Raw genomic sequence first — 19190 nt, 5'->3', positions numbered from 1 at the left:
CTGTTAAGACGTGTGAAGGTGAAGGTTTGATAATTAAATAATTAAATAATTTGAAATAGTTAAAATGAATTAGCCTAATGAATACAAGTGTGTGCAGATAGTGGTAATAATAGTGATACAAATAGTATAAAAGGAGATGGAAAGAAAAGCCATAATCGAAGGTCAAGGCAACGTTCATCAGATAGCCAATCATCAACGAACTCTCCACCACGAGAGGAAGCCACCTCAAAGACCTCTCGACGACACCACTCTTCAGAATCTTCTCGAAAACAACGTCAATCCACTGAAGAAGAAGATAGCAACAAGCCTCCAACTACCAAATCCTCGCACCGTAGAAAGTCCAAAACGACGACGTCTGAGGACAAGGACAAGGATAAGGACTCTTCCACTAAGAAGGGCCCTAGAACCCGAAGGTCGTCCAAAGCTGATTCCTTAACTGACGTATCTTTCACGGATCTTGGGTCTGGGCCTGGATCTTCCGTCCAGTAGACACATACTTTGATTTAATAGTGTGCGCTGGCATAAATAAATAAATAAATTATTCAGTTTTAGAGAGAGATTTCAGGAGCAGGATATCTATTTTATTCTTCTCTTGTTATAATCACATTGTATCATCATTACTTATTTTACTTGGTCTTCTCACTTCAAAATATCACACTACTTTTCTTCCATCTTTTTTTTCTATATTTTATTTTATTTTTGATCCATGTGGATTTAATAGTCATATTTAAATAATTTATGATACTCCAAAAACAAGTTTACAAGTGATTCAAAATTTATTTGGCATTATTCTTTGTAAATTTGTATTAGTTTCTGCTCCCTAAGATAAGAATCTATGAAGCACTACTAGTAATGATATGGATACCGCACACGATATTGACATTGATACATAACTCAGATTGCAATGTGTTGCTAGAGAAATACAATAATCAATTATCAAATGTATAACAATTCAACACAGAAACAAATAGTAGTATTAATAAGAAAATAGGTAAATCAAATCACATTTCCAGGAAGGAAAACACATCCAATCAATAAAATTGTACAACCTTTTTTCATGTTTCAGTGCATGTAAATTGAAGTTAATTTCCAACAACATAGTGTTCCAGGTTCTCCTTGTTGGACATTTTTAAAACAGAATCCTTCTTCTCACTTGACTTCACAGGAGAGAATTTGAGATCAAAAGTTTCATCAGACCTCTTTTTTGTAGGGATTGGTGTTCCAAACTGGGAGAGTTCCCTTTGGTTTCCACAAAGAGTGAATATGTTTTGAATTCTCAGTAGTCTAGAGGAACCATTATTTTCCTTGTCGGCATCAGAATTTTCTTTAAAACAATGATCCTCTCTCTTTGGACTTTGGCTAACAATGCATACCCTTTTTTCCTCTATCACTTCTTTCTCAACTTCCTCATCTTCCACTTTATCCTCATAGTCCTTCTCTTCTTCACCTTCTTCTTCATAAACTGTGCTTAGACATGCTTTTTGACCAAAGCATGGTGCACAAGCATAAGCCTCTTCTTGTACACCATTTAAAGTAATTGGACAAGGTTGATTTGAAGAAACATCTTGCATAACATTGTAACCACTCTTGCACGTAACTCCGCCGACAACAACAGGTTCTTGATCATCCATGTCCAAATCCATTGATTTCACCATTCCAGGATCATCCTCGCTTTTGTAAACGCGGAGTAGCTTTCTCATAAATCCACTTGGCTCCACGTCTTTTACTTCGTTTTCCTCGATACAGCTTTCTTGCCTTGAAGTACTATGACACAGCTGCAGCTCGATTTCTTCCAGTCTCTTTCTCAGGATTTCAACCTCCTCTTGCTGCTGCAATATCTTTTCTTCCATTCTCTTCCTCTCCAACTCAACAAACTCATTAGTCATTCTTTGACACTCTTGCAGCTTCTTTTCCAACTCTTGTCTCAGAAGGCGGGTTCGTTCGTTTACCTTTAGGTTAATCTCCTCCTCACTTGCAGGAGCTGTTTCCACTTTCGCTCTTAACTCGGCAATTTCTTCCTCTTTCTTCATCAGCTTTTTGTGCGCTTCATTTCGCTCTTTCTCTCTGAGCTTGTTTTCCATTTGTAGCTTCATGATAAATTCATCCATTGCAGCAATTCTTGATCCCAAAATGACAGTAGAAGAAGATTCCTCCTCCTTAATTGGGGTATGAGGGCCGCGAACTATACATTTTGCTTTGGCTCCATATTCTAGTGTAGAGATTGTCTTGTGTATCTCTTTAGGATCGGGACTTGCACACAATATCATTAGAATTTTCGACTTATCATCTTCAAAGGAATCCTAAAAAAGGAAAAATAGAATAGTACTTGCATCAATAATCAATAAAACTTGGAATAAATGGGACAGGAGTCCAACAATTCACTCAATTGAACAACTATCATTACCTGCAGCAGCATGGTAAGTTTGCTGTCCCTGAAAGGCACATGCGAATCACCATTTGCAATGGACTCAACCACTCTCTTCAGTGCTATATTTCCTTGATTAATTTTTGCAGTCTGTAAATTTATAGACAAACATTGTTATCAATCGCAAAAAATAGCAGTTTGTACTAAATAGCATAATGTGGAACAAGAACAATTTATTCAAATTCTGCTACACTATAGCAGTTTGTATTAAATAGCATAATGTGGAACAATAACAATTTATTCAAATTCTGCTACACTATAGCAGTACAACGCCGCTATAGCTTCTATTTAGTAGAGAACCGAAAGAAAAACAATATGGCAGAAAAATAACCTGCATTTTAGCCTCAAATCCAGTTTGACCAGCTTGTTCAATGTTTTCTGATCCTGCCATATCCACAAGCATTAGCCGCCCTCCCACCGTTGGGACATCAAGCATTACCTGATCAGAATCGAAAACAAGTCATCAATTACCAATCAAAGAAACTTAATAAATTTTATTAGAACCACCTTCCAAAGCAACTATACCATGCAGTGACTTCTAGAACTCCTATCATTACAAAGTGTGCTTTTAACGATCCTTCGCTTCTCCACTTTCTGAATTTCTTTCGAGATCTTCCCAGCTTCATTTCCAGATATATAGGTAGCATTCTTGGCTTTTTTCCCCATCACTTCAAGTTTTACCTACAAGTCAGATTGCAGAATTAAGAAAGTGTCGCCATCCAAATGTTCAGCACATACAAAATTAATTAATAAGGAAACTGTTCGGTTAGCACTTCAAATTAACATCTAATTTTTAATATTGATTTGTATAACTAGTCCACAATCAGATAACCTTTTTTATCCTGAGAAAACTGAGCTAAAAAAAGAGTAAATTTAGCGAGCCAAATTTGTACAAATTATGAAAATAAGTAAAACCATGCAAACTTCATGAGTACATATAGTGAAACTTAGCCAAATAACAAATCTTAAAGCAAAATCTCAGATATGATCTGAAGAACAAAAACCTATAGAATCAACGGCAAAAAAAAAAAAAAAAACAGATCAAGTAATGATGCAACATGTTATGTTATGTGAACTCTATTACCTTTGAAGAATTTCCCTTAGACCAACCAAATCCAAATCCTCCACCACCACCTCCTCCATTGGTGGACAAGAGATCATAAATCTCCTCATTATAAATCTCCAAAACAGTAACCTGAACAAAATTTCTCAACCCAATACACGTTCCTTTAGAATCACCATCACTTCCATCTCCACCACCATCAGAATCAGCATCACCATCTCCAAGAATATCCCTCAAAGCCCTATACACAATCCCAGCCTGCTTTGAACACCCAAACATAGTGTGACTCTTTCCAGAACCAGTTGGACCATACATCATAATGGTGCATTTATCCCCCAATTTCACACCATTAATCCTTGATTCCACAAATTTCTTGTAGAACACATCTAAATCCTCTTCTTCAGAGACAGACACCCCATCAAGGGTGAAATCCCTATACCCAAAATCAGCACGAACCCTAATAGATCTAGTGTTTGAACTGGTCTGAAGAACCGATAAAGGTTTGTCTTTTCGATCTGGGTAGTCACGTATTCTGGCAATTACTTCAATTGGGTGTTCTGGAGGGGTTTCTTTGTTGGTGGCAACATTGGGATTTGGAGATGGAAATGGTGTTGCTTTGAAGCCATTGAAGTTTAGACGATGCTTTGATTGTGGAGTTTTTAATAGGGTCGAGTGGATTTGCTTGGAAGAAGGTGTGGGAGCCATGAACGTGAAACAAAACCCAGAAAAGAAAGTGAGGAAAGATTGAACCTTTTTGTGTTGAATCTGCGACCAAGTTTAGAGAAAGTGGATGAAGAAGAAGAAGAAAAAGATAGAGATAGAGAGAAAGTAAAGAGTCACACACGGAAACAAGGGTTTTGAAGTTTAACCAAAATGTAGCCGTTACAGTCTCCAACGTCTATATGTTTATTCCAAAAGGTAGGAGTCACGATATATAATGATAAATTTAAAAATCTTTATGCAAATTTTAATATTTGATAAATTAGTTAAAACTTTTTTTTTCAATTACACTTTATTTTAGATGCGTTTTTTTAATCAATGGTAAAATTTAATTGGATCATATAATATAATTTAGGAATGATGTTATAGAAAGTTTTTATTTTTTCGATAGTTAATTCTACCTCTACGATTCGTGATATTTTATCTAATTTTAATAATAAAAAAATATTAGTGAAAAATTAGATTCATGAATTTATAAAAAAAATTAATTTGATAATAATTTTTATATGAACAATCACTTTTTTTTAGAACAACTTGTTAAGGGAAAAGTGTTCTCAAAACATAAACATATTTTTAGGTTATACCTCATCCAATAGAACTCTTAACATTTAATTTAATTCATATAGATGTAGAACTCTTAACATTAAATTTAATTTATATACTTTGATAATTAATCACAACCGTTAAACACATTAGAAATATTTTACTTTTATCATAATTATTTATATAATTGTGTATAAAACTTTTTACAACAATATTGCATAACAATTTAACTCTTAAACTCTATTAAAAATGAATATGAATATTGAATTTAATTTATATGCACTCACATAATAACAATATTCTACATCGTTAATTAATCACAATCGTTTGAATCACTAAAAATATTTTACATTAATTATTGAGGTATATAAATGGAAGTTTGTAATTATTTGATAATATAAAATTTTACACTAATAACATATCAAAATTAATCTCATAAATTTTATTTTTTATTTATTGCTTGAGCTATATAAATGGAAGTTTGTAATTTTTTAATAATATAAAATTTTACACTAATATCATATCAAAATTAATCTCATAAATTTTATTTTTTATTTATTGAGTTTATGGATTTCCCATGCATAAACTTTTTTAGGTCTAAAATTAAGAATCTTGTTAACAAATTTCTACCAACACATGTTAAAAAATAAAAAATAGAAATTTTAGGTAAAATACACAATTTTTAAGACAATTTTCAAATTTAAAAAAAATTAAACTCACTACTTTCAAAATAATATTTTTGTATTTGAGTCATTAATACATACCTTAGGATATGTTTAGGAGTAGGGTTTTAGATGGAAAAAGAGAAAATAATTTATTTTTCTTTTTCAAATTAAGAAAACTAAATATTTCTTAAAATAAATTAAGTGAAATTTAAATATTATATAACCATTTGTTATATTATTCTTCTGTCAATTTATTTAAAAACTCAAATATATTGCAAAATATAAAGTGAGTTCTTTAATTACCATTTGCCTAAAACTTCCTTATGCAAGAACACTTTGATTACAGAACCGAAATTCTATCTCTCCCATTACGCCATTGAAACTTTATACCTTATGCAAGGAGTCCAAAGAGTTGTTAGTACATTTTCATGATAAAAAAAATGTTTTGCAGACATATGTTCAGGCTGCTCACCTACCTAATGTCCTGAAATAATGTTGAAAATCATAAAATTATTAGTGTGAATTGAAAAAAAAAATATCATTAGTGACTCAAAATAATTTTTAAACAAACAAAGGTATATATAAAAAGAATATTTAACTTTCTAACTGATTTGCAACAGATAAATCGTTTTATTGAAGAGCTTCACTTACTCTTCAATTCAAAAGATTATTATGCCTGAAAATTCATGCATAACTTTTGTGCCTTAACTGCATTTGTAACCTTCAATCATATAAAGCAGTTCTAAAGCACAGCCTCATCAAACTCCTCTAAATAAAAGGCAAAAGTATATGCTTGCCTAATAACAATATAGCATTTAATACCAAGAATATTGCATTTTAATTTGTTCCAAGGTGTTTGGTTTTCATGCACAGGAATATCGCAAGCTAATAGTTCATCATACTTAAGAGTTTAACCTTGTAACTACAATAAACGAAGTTTAAATCTCCTTAGAAACGGTATAAAAATAGTCATTAGTATCCAAGACAAAAATATTTCTTCATCAAGAAAGAATGGCATTCAAATTCTAATGAATTCAAGGAATCACACAACAGCCATTTCAAGATGAATGCATTAAAATGCAAAGTAGACTAAAAAAAAAAACTAAAAATGATACTGAAATTTGATATGTCCACACTTCAAAATTCGAAACAAAAAGAGTGAAATTTAAGTTTAACGGTGAAGACACATAAACGACCGTGTTAGATCTCAAAATAGAACTTTATTTCAAAGGAATTGGAGACCGAAACTGAAAAGGAGTTCTCTCAACAGCTTATATCATCATCCATATGTTACGAAGACCTATATACAAATATTCCTTTAAGATTCAATATGTTGTACTAAAACAAAAGTACACTGTTCCCTTGGAGCTCCATAGTGTAGGTCAGGTATATCGATGTTACAATATTGAAGAATATATATAGCAAGACAATACTATCAGAAAAGCGAAAACAAAAAGATGACAGGCACCGGAGTTGGATCAAAAACCAAGAACTTATGAAATCACAAAGACCCTTAGCTCGCCTTTATCTCCTCTGGTGACGCGGAAATCCGCATCGAGATATGTAACTTCAAAGTCACTACTTCCTTTATTAGACGATGGCCTAAATGCATCTGGAATTCGAGGTACATCAAATGGTGGCAACTGTGAAAAATTCCCAGTTGTCTTCACAGTAGTTTTCTCAAATATTATCTTGATCTTTGAAGATCCTGAATCATCACAAACCACACACCATGAAGAGGCAATCTCAAGAAATCATGCAAAAGCTACTATGCATATGCAGATAATTAAAAAATAAATAAAACCAACCTATGAGTTCAAATTTGTGAGCTAATGTGGCTGTTACTTCGAGCGGTGGTAGAGGCCATGGAGCACCCAACTGAAGCTCCACTATATTATCAAAATCTTTGCTTAAGATGTCAATTCGTTGAAAAACCTAACAGCAATAAAAAACATCAACTCAACAATTACTAAAAATTTGATAAACTTACTATTGAATAGTATTTTGAAGATCAACGCAGATATATAGGACCGAAATCAGATTAGATCATAACTAGTAATAATCTAACAAGTTGCTCTGCTGCAAAGTTAGTTAAGCAGCTAAGCACAATTAGCACAAATATTACATCATCTTTAACTTGAGGGTTTCCTGCTCTAAAGAAAATGCAATCAAACAAAACTAAATAATCACAATATCATCAAATGAAGTCAGTACCAAACCTGTCCAAGAGTTATAGGAAGGAGTCTTCCTGTGGGAGGTCCAGGACGGCTCCCACCTAGAGTACGAGAGGAGAATGCGCTGCTATATATCAGTTTCCATCTTCCTTGCAATTTGTCTAGGTCATCTCCAAGGTCTACTAATCCTCCGGCAGCTTCAAGTTTCTTAGCAGCAGCATCTGCCTTTTCTAGGTCTTCTTCATTTGCAGCGAGACCTCTATTTAGTCCAGAAACAGCACTCTGCATTAACAAATCAAACATGAGAAACAAGTTTCGGAGAAATATAATAATAAAAAAAAAACTCATTAAAAGCATTTTGAAAATCATTATCATAAGTTTGCCACCATTCCAAAATCCAAATCAATGTGTGGCAATTGCCTTATGTAGTTTTGACAATCTTGACTAAATAGACCATCCATATAAATCTATGACCAGAGATATAACAATGCTCCCAAAGGGTAGAAAAGTTGTGTGCATTAATTAGCTTTTGCTAAGACTAAAACTATTAGTAACCTAATATAATGATCACAAAGTATTGCCCTCAATTTTTTTTGGCATTTTAACATCTGAATATGGAAGTCAAATAGTTAAGTTCAACCTATAACCTAAAATACTTCCCCATTATTTTTCCACATTTTAAGTTATAATAACTAATCATACACTCAACATGATATTAGGGGTATGTTTGAATTGACTTACTTATTTGATCTTATAAACTAATATAAGCATTTGTGAGACTGTTTAGAGAGCTTATGGAAACAACTTATGACATGTTTATACGTTGTTTTTAGCTTATGGCCTTGTTTGAATAGACAACTAGGTTAAGTGATTATAGTATAAGCACTTATATAATAAGTGAATATGTATAAACTATTTTTATAATAAGATATAAAGTAAAGTCAAATTATTTTTATATAAGCTATAAGTTGTTTTCATAACCTATCCTGAAAATTCTCCTACAGAGTTTATGGAAATAAGCTGAAATTAGCTCATGAACATTGTCATAAGCTGTTTTATAGGTCTCACAAGTCACAAGTGACTATGACAGGAGTGGAGATATTGAAATAAGTCAATCCAAGCAGGCCCTATGTTCTATAAGCTCTATAGGATAGTTAATAAAAACAATTTCCAGCTTAAAAAAAAAAAAAATTGACTTCATTTTATTTACCATTTGGTATAAAAATAGATAATATAAGCACTTATACAAGAAACCCCCTTATGGTTAATTGAGTTGTTTATCCAAACAAGACCTAGTTCTAGAAGTTCAAGTTATTCAGCAATCAACAAGGTAGTTTGAAACAACTCATTCACTATCCCATCAGCATGCAGAAAGTGCCGAGCATGTGTAAATAACTAACTAAATTCAGAAAAGATGTACATATAAAATAAGAAAAATGTATAAAGAACAAAAATCGACATCGAAAGAAGATAATTAAAAAAAAAAAACTTTACCAGAAGATTGAGCTTCAAGGAGGAGATAGATTCCCCAAAAGGAAATGGAAGAGGTTCAGCGACAGGGGCCTCATCAACAGCAGATTTGACAACGAGGAATGGCTTAAGATGGTTGTTACCTTTTGGAGTGAAAGCGTGGAAATTGCGACGAGGAACAAAACCTCTTGGATAGAAACAAGAAGACGAAGAAGGAGAAGAAGAAGAAGAAAATGGAAGGGAGCGAGAGAGAGAAGTTGAGGGGTTAGGAAGGAGATTGAGGGAAGCCATGGAAGAGATTATTGTGTAAAATGAGTATGTGATCGAGATTTATGTATGACTACGAGAAAATAAGACAAGACAACAAAGTAGACGAGTAACTTCATTCACACCGCTTACTAATGTGACACGTAATGCCCTCCTACATCGTTCTATCAAAATCTTCTTACTCCACCTCTTTCTATGTCGACTTAAACTATCTTTTTCGTTTGATATTTTCATATCATTTTCATTTTTCAACATATATTCATGAATCGATCCTAAGATCTATGAAAAGTTGTATTTTGTCATCCATCTATCGCAAAATATCCAATAATTTATAAATATTATAAATATTTAATTAATATTCTGAGGTCTTAAAATTTTGAGATTACGAGAGGTGGTCCAATTTGTACGGATTATGATCCGATCCTAGAAAAAATATATATATTTTTGATAAATTGAAATCAATCATGTATTTTTTTTATAAACAAATATTAATAATTAGTTAAATTACGTTAATTTTATGGTGAGAAAAATATGGAGAAATCATGTCGATTTCTTCATATTTTCATTTATTAAGATATTGAAGGAGATGAAGATGTAAACAGTACACAATTCAGATAGTGATGAAGAATGCCATAATCACAAAGACGAAAAAGATGGTAATATATATTTCAAACATATGAGGAATTCTTGATTCAAATATTGCAAAGGTTGTTACGATTTCATATATATTGTTTCAGGTATGAATTAATTTGAAAGTAGTTTCCATGATTTTGACTCTGCCTAATTATATAATTTCTACCTCGTTGGTATAGTCGTCTTGGTTCACATCTTCAAGCTTCCAAGTTACTCCATCATTCTTCTTGAATCACTTGTCTCTTATGTTTTCTTGTGTCTCAACTTTTCAGTTTAAACTTATTAGGGAGGGGGAGTTGGAAGTTGTAACAATGCACCTTTTGCATTCTTTTCTCTTTGTCATACTAATGAGACACATAATATGAAGGGCTACTTAATTAGTCTATTCACACATTTAAAATACAGATTGTCTAATTTAAATAAAAATAGGAGGTTTTTGAGAAAACATGAGAAGCCAAAAGTAGTTCCTTAGTTGTTTTAAGTTTGTTATATTATACTTCTTTGTTCTTTATTGTAGTACAATTTTCTATTTTTAGATCACAATTTTCACATGTTCATAATAATTATAAAAGTTAAATTATATTTTTAGTTTCTTATGTTTGATTGAGCTTTCGGGTAGATTTTTTTATGGCTTTTTCCAACATCTTTTAAGTGTAATTTAACCAATTATAATTCAAAGTTAAAATGGTAATATGCTCAATTTTGAGTTGAAAAGAGGCTTTTATGATATATAAATTATATTAATTTGTTAGAGTTACTTAGAATTTCAGCGGAGTGATATCATTTTTATCAATTTCTTCGTCTTTTATTAAAATGATTACTCATAAATTTTCTACTCTAATCTTTTAAAGCACTTTTTATCTTTTTTTTCAACGGTATATATAAATTATATCATTTTAAAACAATTTAGTTTATATAAATTGTCGAGATTTGAAACACATTAACTTTAATTCATAAAAAATTAAAATTTTATTTATAGCAATTTTCATTTATAAACCATAAGAGTAAATATAATGAATAATTTGAAGGGAAAAAAAATAGTTATGATAAATAGAAGATGAAAGGTGTTTTCGAAATGTATATTTTCTTCCAAAAAATTTTAGATTTATTTTAAGAGAATTCCATCGGCACTACCACTCCTAAACATGTCACTTCATCCAGACACGTGAAAAGACAATTTTACCCTTTTAATCATTTATAATATGTTTCATAATTGATAGTTTGAGAAGTTTCAAATTTTTGGATTAAGAATTACATTTTGAAAATTTGTAAAGTTTTGAAAGGTTCCAAATCTAGAAATTTTTAAAATAAGGATTACATTTCGAAAATTTGGAAAGCTTCCAAATCTAGAAAATTTTAAATAAAAATTACATTTCAAAAATTTAAAAAATTTCAAAAGTTTCAAAAATTTTCGCATTTTCAGCTATGTTGTATACAAATTCAAAAACCAATCTATTGCTGAAATTAAGTGTTTCTGCAGAAGCTGATATAGCGAGACAACACACCTTAATCCTCTTTCTACTTCACACTATTGTTCCTACATATTAGCAAAACTGCTTAAGTGACTATTCATATTAGACTTATTCAACCAATATTAAATCCTCCAAACACACACCAGACTTTATATTCTCACATATATAGTCTAACAAAACCAATATTACTATAAGAAAACACTCATTTTGTTGTCAACTTTATAAATATTTTGCGGCCGGAAAAAACTATCACAAATTACTGATCGAAAAAACCCTCACAAATACTAAAATTCAAATTGTTCGTTATTTGTGGTCAAAAAAGTTCTCACAAAAGACAATAATTTTAGCTGGATTTTGTGGCTGCATAAGTCCTCACAAAATCCAAACGTTCTAAAATTATAATTCTTTGTGAGGGCTTTTTCAGCCACAAAATCACCCTTTTATGAGGATAAAGACTGCCACAAAGGCAAATCGTTTGTGACTGCGAAGGCCGCCACAAAATCAGTGTATTGTTACCTGTTGTAGCTGTAAAGGCCGCCACAAATGTCCAATGGACCGTTGCCAGTTGTGGCTGCTTAGGCCGCCACAAAGGTTGTAGTTACCTTTGGATTTTCTGACTGCTTTGGCCGCCACAAAGGATCAAGATTTTTTTATAAATATCACTTCTCCTATCATTTTTTATTTCTACTTTATCTCTAAACTTTTTTTCTAAATTTTCTCTCTACCTTCTCTCTATAAATATTATTTCTCAAAGTTTTTTCTCTACCTTGTCTCTTGAATTTTGGTAAGTTTTTATTTTATATTTTATTTTTTTATTTTATTTTTTATTTAAAGCTATTTATTTAATGGTAACAAAAAAAATCAGATTTTATGGGCGTTTTAACCTCCACAAAGTTTTGTGGCTGCTTGAAGTCGCCACAAATATCTCTGTTGTGGCTGTTTTCCTTCCTTTGTGAGGGGTTTTTGGCCGCCACAAATTCCAGCAATTCTTGTAGTGTACAATGCAGTAGATTTGCACACCATTGTGAGATTAAGTAATCAAAGTTTGTTGGGATAAACATTGTAGAACCTCTTAAATGAAAAAAAAAATAAATAAATTATTCTTGATAAATACTTTGCAAGACTAAATTAAAGAAAAATAAATAAATGAATGAATATAGGAAATAAGGAATTGTTTAGAAGTTGAAAACTTCATTCATATTACTCAAATGAGTTTGATATCTCAATCATATTTACATATTCAAAATACAAGTAAAAGAAAATGACACGAATGCACTATATATATTTTCTATTTTATATAAAGACTAAGTAATCATTCTTCATTTATGTTCCATCTTGTATCTTGCTTATTTTAATTCACTATTCATATTATCAACTTTGGGTACTACACAATCTTTCAACTTCTGAAAAAATAGATGAAAAATATATAAATTAGATGATTAGATATGACTTTTTGTTAACAAAATATATATATAGTATTGGGTTTTTGCATATTTGTATTGCATTTAATCAACATCAATAGAAAATCAATTCTTTTGCCAATTTCAAATGGTAAAAGTGAAATCAATATTAAAAATTTATATGAAGTCCAAACACAAATTAAAGGTAAAATCACTATAACAATGCAAGAATCAGATCAAAATAGTCAGAATTTGAGCCAAAACATGTTGCAAAGTTTAATACAAAATCAAACCATCAAACTAAAATGCAAAGAAATAAAATAGCTAAAACATGTTTATCGGTTCTTCTCAAAGCCACAACAAAACTTACATGGAAACATAAAGGCAAAATGAAATTATGAAATAAACAAAGGAAAATTAAAATAGTTGAGTTATTTAAGAAGATGAGACTCAAAATTGGGTGCTATTTATACCTATTAAACCTTAAAGAAGAGAAAATGCAATTGTAAACATTAAGTGCTTGTATTTTTCCCTAAAAAATAGAAAATACATCATAAATGTAAACATTAGATAGATAGTTGTATATTTCAACGTTCAAGAATGCATCAAATAAACAAAAAGAAGTCACTTCCGCGATTCTTTAACTTAATTTTTGATAACAATTCAGTTCTTTATTTTTTTATAATTTAGTTTTTTATTTAATTTTAAATAACAATTTGATCATTTATTTATTAAAATGTCAATAATTTTATCATTTCTTTATAAAAATTCAAAAAATTCAGCAAATTTTTCAAACAAAACTCATAAAATTAATTATATCTTCAATATAATGCAATTTCATCAAATTCATTACTCAAATTTTCAAATAAACTCATATTTTCATTATTTATTTGATGTTGTTAGATATTAAATTATGAGTTTATTTGAATATTTGAATTATACATTTGATGAATATATGAATTTTCTTGAAATTAGTGTTGAATTTTATGGATTTTATTTGAAGATTTCAATGAATTTTTGAATTTTTTGTAAAAAAATAATAATATTGTTGATATTTTAAAATATAAATGATCAAATTATTACTTCTAATTAAATAAATGACTAAATTAAGAAGAAAAATGAAAGATAAAAAACTAAAATACTTAAAATTAAATTAAAAGAGTGCATGAACAATTAAAAATTGAAGAACATGTAGAATTGGAACTATGGTTGCTAGAGATAAATTAAAATTGTGGTTTTTCTCAAAAATATGGAATCTTTTTGCTTTGGGGAATGTTTTTTTTTTGCTTGGAGTATGGAATCAGTGATTGAGGGAATGAACCAACCTTGTTCTAATTAATTTTTTTTTTCCTCAATGAATAGCCTTGTTTTTTTCAAACGGAATTAATTTTTTTTTTAAATAAATATTTAAAATTGATAGTATATCATTTATTGAAAAAATTTGTTGCCATAAGTTTTATAATAATAATAATATATATTTAAATACAGAATTTTAAAAAATAATTAATTATTAATTAAATACATATTACTATTAATAATAGCAACTTAATATAATTTTACAGAAAATGACAAATGGAAAATTTGTCAAAGAAAAAAATAAACTTTATAATATTATATTATATAGGTTTCTTTCTTTTTTCTAAAACATAACTAAAAAAACGTTATTAATGCATTTTAATGAATGAGCAAAAGCAAACCTAATCACACATGACACAACATCAAAATCCGTCCACTTCAGCGATTTTATCTTATGAAGTACAAAATTGAAAATGTTTTCAAATTATAAAGTTAAATTAAAATAAAAACATTTAAGAAATGCTCAAACCAAAGTGAACGAGCTTATATATGTATATATTTATTAATTTTATTGGATGTTTTACTAAATATATATTTTGAAATAAAAATTAATTTGATTGATATTTGGTACGATGCCATTTTTTTTATATGATAATAAAAAATACAAAAGTTTAATTGTAATTTAAGTCTATATGTTTTTATTGATTCACGAAATTGGTCATCTATCTTAAAAGTTCATTTTTTGGTTATTTCTTCTGATCTTTTAACTAAAAAATAACGATGAAATATTTTAAATAACACGACATATGATACGATAATGTAAAATAATTAACGTTAATGAAATTTAAATAAAACATAGTAAAAACTTAGCTTTCAACTTTAGATTTTTTTTTAATATTTTAACTTAATTAATAATATATAAATAATTAATATATTTATATGATTATATATTATAGAATTGTATGTCACGTTATTAAAACTACGTGAATTCTGTATTTTTTAATTTAAAAATATAAAAAATTGACTAAAACTATAAACTTTTGAAATAGATGAACTTTTTCTGCGAATCGATAATATTAAAGACAATTAAACTAAATAAAAATGTTGTAAATATGCTAATCACATAGTTATTAAAAAATGTTACAATGGTTAGTTAATTTTATCCAAATAAAAATAATCTTATTTTAGTATGCAGATGTGGTGTAGGAGGAATCCGAAGAGAAAAAGAATATTAAAATGAAAAGAACTGGAAAACAGAAAAATAGGAATCCGAAGACCCTAAACCGAGGAAAAACATTTTCAATCTCATGTGGGCCAAGGCGTATGAGAGGGATTTGCAAAGTATTTGATAATGGTGACATGTTGACGACGTCATGTGAATAAAGAGTGGACAATAATATGGGTATCACTTATGACAGAAGCTAAGGTATTTACCCATTACGCTTTCATTCCTTTCATATACTGCAATTGTTACAGTTTTTTGTGGGTAAAATAACCGTTTTATATATATACATATAAAAATATTTTTGAAAATTTACATCAGCTTCTTGTTAGGGATGTTTTTAGGTTGAATTAGATCGGATGTGACAAAATCTGATACGATAGATTATCTTTGAGTTAGATTGGCAGACTATACATAAATAGTAACAGTTTTTTATTTTATGGAAAAAAACAGAATTAACAACAACAAAAACAATTTAATTGAATGAAAGTATATTTAATATTTATTTCAAAAATTATAAAATTTCAATCACATCATTCACCACATTTTAATTTACTAAGCTACTACAAGTTTTTTTTATAGTAGTGTTTCATATGTTTATTTTAGAGTATTTACTATTTTCAAATAAAATATTAAAAAAAAAAGTGTTTAATAGATTTAAATGTAGACAAATTTAAGCTAGATTCATTATAATCACTTCTTTTAAATCTATAAAAGGTGGCCTCATAATCATCATCGATATGAAGATTGTGTTAATATTTTTGGAGGTTATCTCTATGAATTTAATTAATTGGACTTTTAATTAAAAAAATAATAATAAATTATTTTAAAATATTATATTTTTATTAAATAAAATACAAAAAATTCAAATTATTTTATTTAAATTTATCAAAATAAGTAAATTATAATTAACACTATCAAACTAATATTAATCTTCTTTCTATTTAAAAAAATCATTTTTAACACTTTTTGAAACAAATTCATCAACCAATTCTTTATATTATATTGTCTCCTAATTATCATTCTCAATTGCTATCAATGTTAATTCATGGTAGACGGTAAATAGTAAATAAGACTTCAACAATTTCAATTTTGAAAAATTTATTTCTACAAAAGCAATTGTCACGAAAATAGTCAACAAAATTCTATATGCAATAATTGTATTAGAAAAACAATCTAAGTCTTCATAAAAAAGATTTCTCAATAGTAACAAGAGTTTGAAGAAACATCAACATATCTTATTATCGAAGATATTTGGTCGACTAATATCAGATGTATAATCAAGTATCACTGAGAAATACTTTGTTTGTTGGATTTCATTTTAATTGTAAAATCAAGGAAACTTATTAACTTATTTTCTATGTTATGCCTAAGATAATGAAACGTGTAACATGATCTTGAACAATTGAGTCAAATTCAACCAACATTTCAATTAAACCCAAAAATATTCATTGTTATGTCATACAATCTCTTGTTAGAACCTATGTTTAGCAAGGAATTTTAGTATTGAAATAATTTTTTTTAATATATTTTTCCAATGTTCATTTTCTTTCACAATTTGTCTGAGTCATTTTATCAATAGTTTGACCAAATTTTCAGCTTTTGACACAACTCATATCAAGTGGTCATATTTTTAACATGATTCATGCTTATGTCATGCCCTCTAAGTCTTTCACTAATCTTTATGTCAAACTCTTTCGAATAAACAAGTCAATCTCTATTGCACTTCTCTCTATTTGATAAAACTTTGGTATTTATCAATTAGCTATGAAGTGTCTCTTCGAATTATCTTTAGAACCCTTTACAATGAAAAAATATCTTCTAAGACATTTCGTAATTAAAAAATCAATCATCTTAGAATCAAAAGCATCCCAATTTATTAGATCAAATAGTGTCATCGTAAATCACAAAATTAGTAAATAGTCCATAAAATTTAAAACCCTAACATCGTATTAAATCTTAATAGATAATGAATTTTTAAAATCAGTAAATCAATCATTTCAAACAAATTGAGTTCTTAAATCAGTAAATCAATTTGAAAAGATAACTTGTAACTTAGTAAAAAAAATGATATTTTAGTATATAGTTTAGTAGTTTAGTATTTTTAATTTACAAATTAAGGTTATTGATAAAAAAATAAAAAAATAAAAGACAGCTAAGAGATGACAATACTCTCAGTTGTCTGTTGCAGAGCTGATAAAGGGACTACGTTGAAGTTTTTTTTTTTCGTCTGTCACATGCGTATAAAAATTTACCCAGGTTATACAAATTAGACCTATATTTGACCTAATTTCTGTAGTATATCATTCAGTCAGTAGAGGTGGAAATAAGTTTGATTGTGCAACATATGTCTATAGTTTAACTTACTACATCTTAAAATTAAATCAGACTTTTTTAAAATAGACGAAGCCATAACTTTTCTAAAACCTATTTGACTAAAAATATCAATGTACAATCCATGAAAAAATAGTGTTCTATATTCACTAGGCCGACATAACTAAGTTAATATAAATAATATTTTTTATTGCTATTATTATTATATTCAATTTTAAATTTTATATTAAATTATAAATTTTCTAACTTTTTTAGTAATTTAATCATATTATTTTATATTAGTTTTTGACATATTTAAATATACTATTATAAAAATAGAGTTGTAATATGATATCATATAAAGTCAAATTCTTGAAAATGTCATATTAAATTTTAACAAAATACTTAATTTTATTGACCAATTAGTTTGTTAATTTATTAAAAATTATATTTAATTATTTATTTTAAAATATTAATATGTAATAGACTTTTAAATAGATTGTATCCGACTTTCATAAAGGTTAGATTCAAGTTTAAAAAAAAACACATATCACATGCCTATTTCCAACTCGCATCGGTCTATTCTCACCTTTATCGATGATTATTAATTAATTTTAATTTTTTTAACGATAATTAAATTTTGATTTTGATTGATATCAATTATAATTTTAATCATGACTTGATTGAATAATTGAATACATATTACTACTCTGAAATAAAATATATTAACAAAAAAGTATTTTAAATATAATATATTTGATTTTAATTTTTAATTAGATATTAACTTTTTTAATATCATTTTTAATATCGATGAATGTGCTGTAAGTAGGGTTGTGCAAAAAATCCGGTTATGAGGTCCAAATCTAAAACCGGATCCAAATCCATTTTAAATATCCGGTTAAAATTATATCGTTATAATCTGATTTATTTATAAACCGGTTGCATAACCACTTATGTTTTATATTTAGATTTGGTTTTTATCCACTACCAATATTTTGTTAATTTTGAGATTTTATTTCTTGAAAAAATTGTTGAGTTTAGAGATTTTATTTCTAAATCCATAAATGGATATGGTTGAGTTTTTAAAAAAAAAACCAACCATGAACAACCCTAACTGTAAGAAGTGTTTAGGAATCATCAAGTATACAATTTAAATTAGAGATGAAAAAAATTAGGAATCATCAAGTATACAATTTAAATTAGAGATGAAAAAAATTAGGAATCATCAAGTATACAATCATCAATTTAAATTAGGAATCATCAAGTATTATATTTGTTTATAGTATAAAGGTGGATATAGATATAGATGAAAAAATTAAATTATCTATATTAAATATTTTTGAATCAAAAGAGATATGTTAAACATAATTTTATTAAATAGTTGAATATAATTAAAAAAAATTATAATACTTTTTGTAAACAAGAATTGTTTATAATAGTGATATGATTTGAGTTTTTTTCTCTTATAATAATAGTATCAAAACTTTTTAGTGGTTATTATAAATTTATTTAGTAATGAGTCATTTT

The 19190-nt window shown here is 28.3% G+C and overlaps 3 protein-coding genes across 3 annotated transcripts in view; 1 reads left to right on the top strand and 2 right to left on the bottom strand.

Annotated features, from left to right (window-relative positions):
• Positions 1-671, top strand: part of LOC101504251 (uncharacterized) — a 2528-nt gene extending 1857 nt beyond the window's left edge. The window contains exons 5-6 of the mRNA XM_073368081.1: positions 9-18; positions 98-671. Of these exons, the coding sequence (XP_073224182.1) occupies positions 9-18; positions 98-489 (402 nt within the window). The 3' untranslated portion in view covers positions 490-671. The remainder of the gene's footprint in view (positions 1-8; positions 19-97) is intronic.
• Positions 672-913: 242 nt separating this feature from the next.
• LOC101501897 (kinesin-like protein KIN-10A) lies at positions 914-4388 on the bottom strand. Its single transcript, XM_004495302.3, has 5 exons — positions 3510-4388; positions 2951-3106; positions 2757-2864; positions 2405-2515; positions 914-2300 (listed from the first exon to the last, which is right to left on the bottom strand). The coding sequence occupies exons 1-5, from the start codon at positions 4191-4193 to the stop codon at positions 1083-1085; spliced, it is 2277 nt and encodes a 758-aa protein (XP_004495359.1). The 5' UTR covers positions 4194-4388; the 3' UTR covers positions 914-1082.
• Positions 4389-6616: 2228 nt separating this feature from the next.
• On the bottom strand, positions 6617-9463 carry LOC101501587 (plastid-lipid-associated protein 6, chloroplastic). Its single transcript, XM_004495301.4, has 4 exons — positions 9085-9463; positions 7636-7872; positions 7225-7351; positions 6617-7124 (listed from the first exon to the last, which is right to left on the bottom strand). Exons 1-4 carry the CDS (start codon positions 9349-9351, stop codon positions 6910-6912), a joined length of 846 nt encoding a protein of 281 aa, XP_004495358.1. The 5' UTR covers positions 9352-9463; the 3' UTR covers positions 6617-6909.
• Positions 9464-19190: the final 9727 nt, after the last annotated feature.

This window comes from Cicer arietinum, chromosome 4 (assembly GCF_000331145.2).
Source record: "Cicer arietinum cultivar CDC Frontier isolate Library 1 chromosome 4, Cicar.CDCFrontier_v2.0, whole genome shotgun sequence".
Lineage (NCBI taxonomy): Eukaryota > Viridiplantae > Streptophyta > Magnoliopsida > Fabales > Fabaceae > Cicer > Cicer arietinum.
The sequence above is the reverse complement of the archived record's forward strand: the minus strand, read 5'-3'. Positions and strand labels throughout refer to the sequence as shown.

Bases quoted from the DNA above. Each gene is read 5' to 3' on its own strand.
- LOC101501897 (XM_004495302.3), bottom strand. From the start codon at position 4,193: ATGGCTCCCACACCTTCTTCCAAGCAAATCCACTCGACCCTATTAAAA. The intron at 2,865-2,950 runs GTATAGTTGCTT...GATTCTGATCAG, and splicing joins GTTCTAGAAGTCACTGCATG to GTAATGCTTGATGTCCCAAC. The intron at 2,301-2,404 runs GTAATGATAGTT...TTCCTTTTTTAG, and splicing joins AACTTACCATGCTGCTGCAG to GATTCCTTTGAAGATGATAA.
- LOC101501587 (XM_004495301.4), bottom strand. From the start codon at position 9,351: ATGGCTTCCCTCAATCTCCTTCCTAACCCCTCAACTTCTCTCTCTCGC. The intron at 7,352-7,635 runs GTTTGGTACTGA...TATTGCTGTTAG, and splicing joins TTCCTATAACTCTTGGACAG to GTTTTTCAACGAATTGACAT. The intron at 7,125-7,224 runs GTTGGTTTTATT...GTGATGATTCAG, and splicing joins TCACAAATTTGAACTCATAG to GATCTTCAAAGATCAAGATA.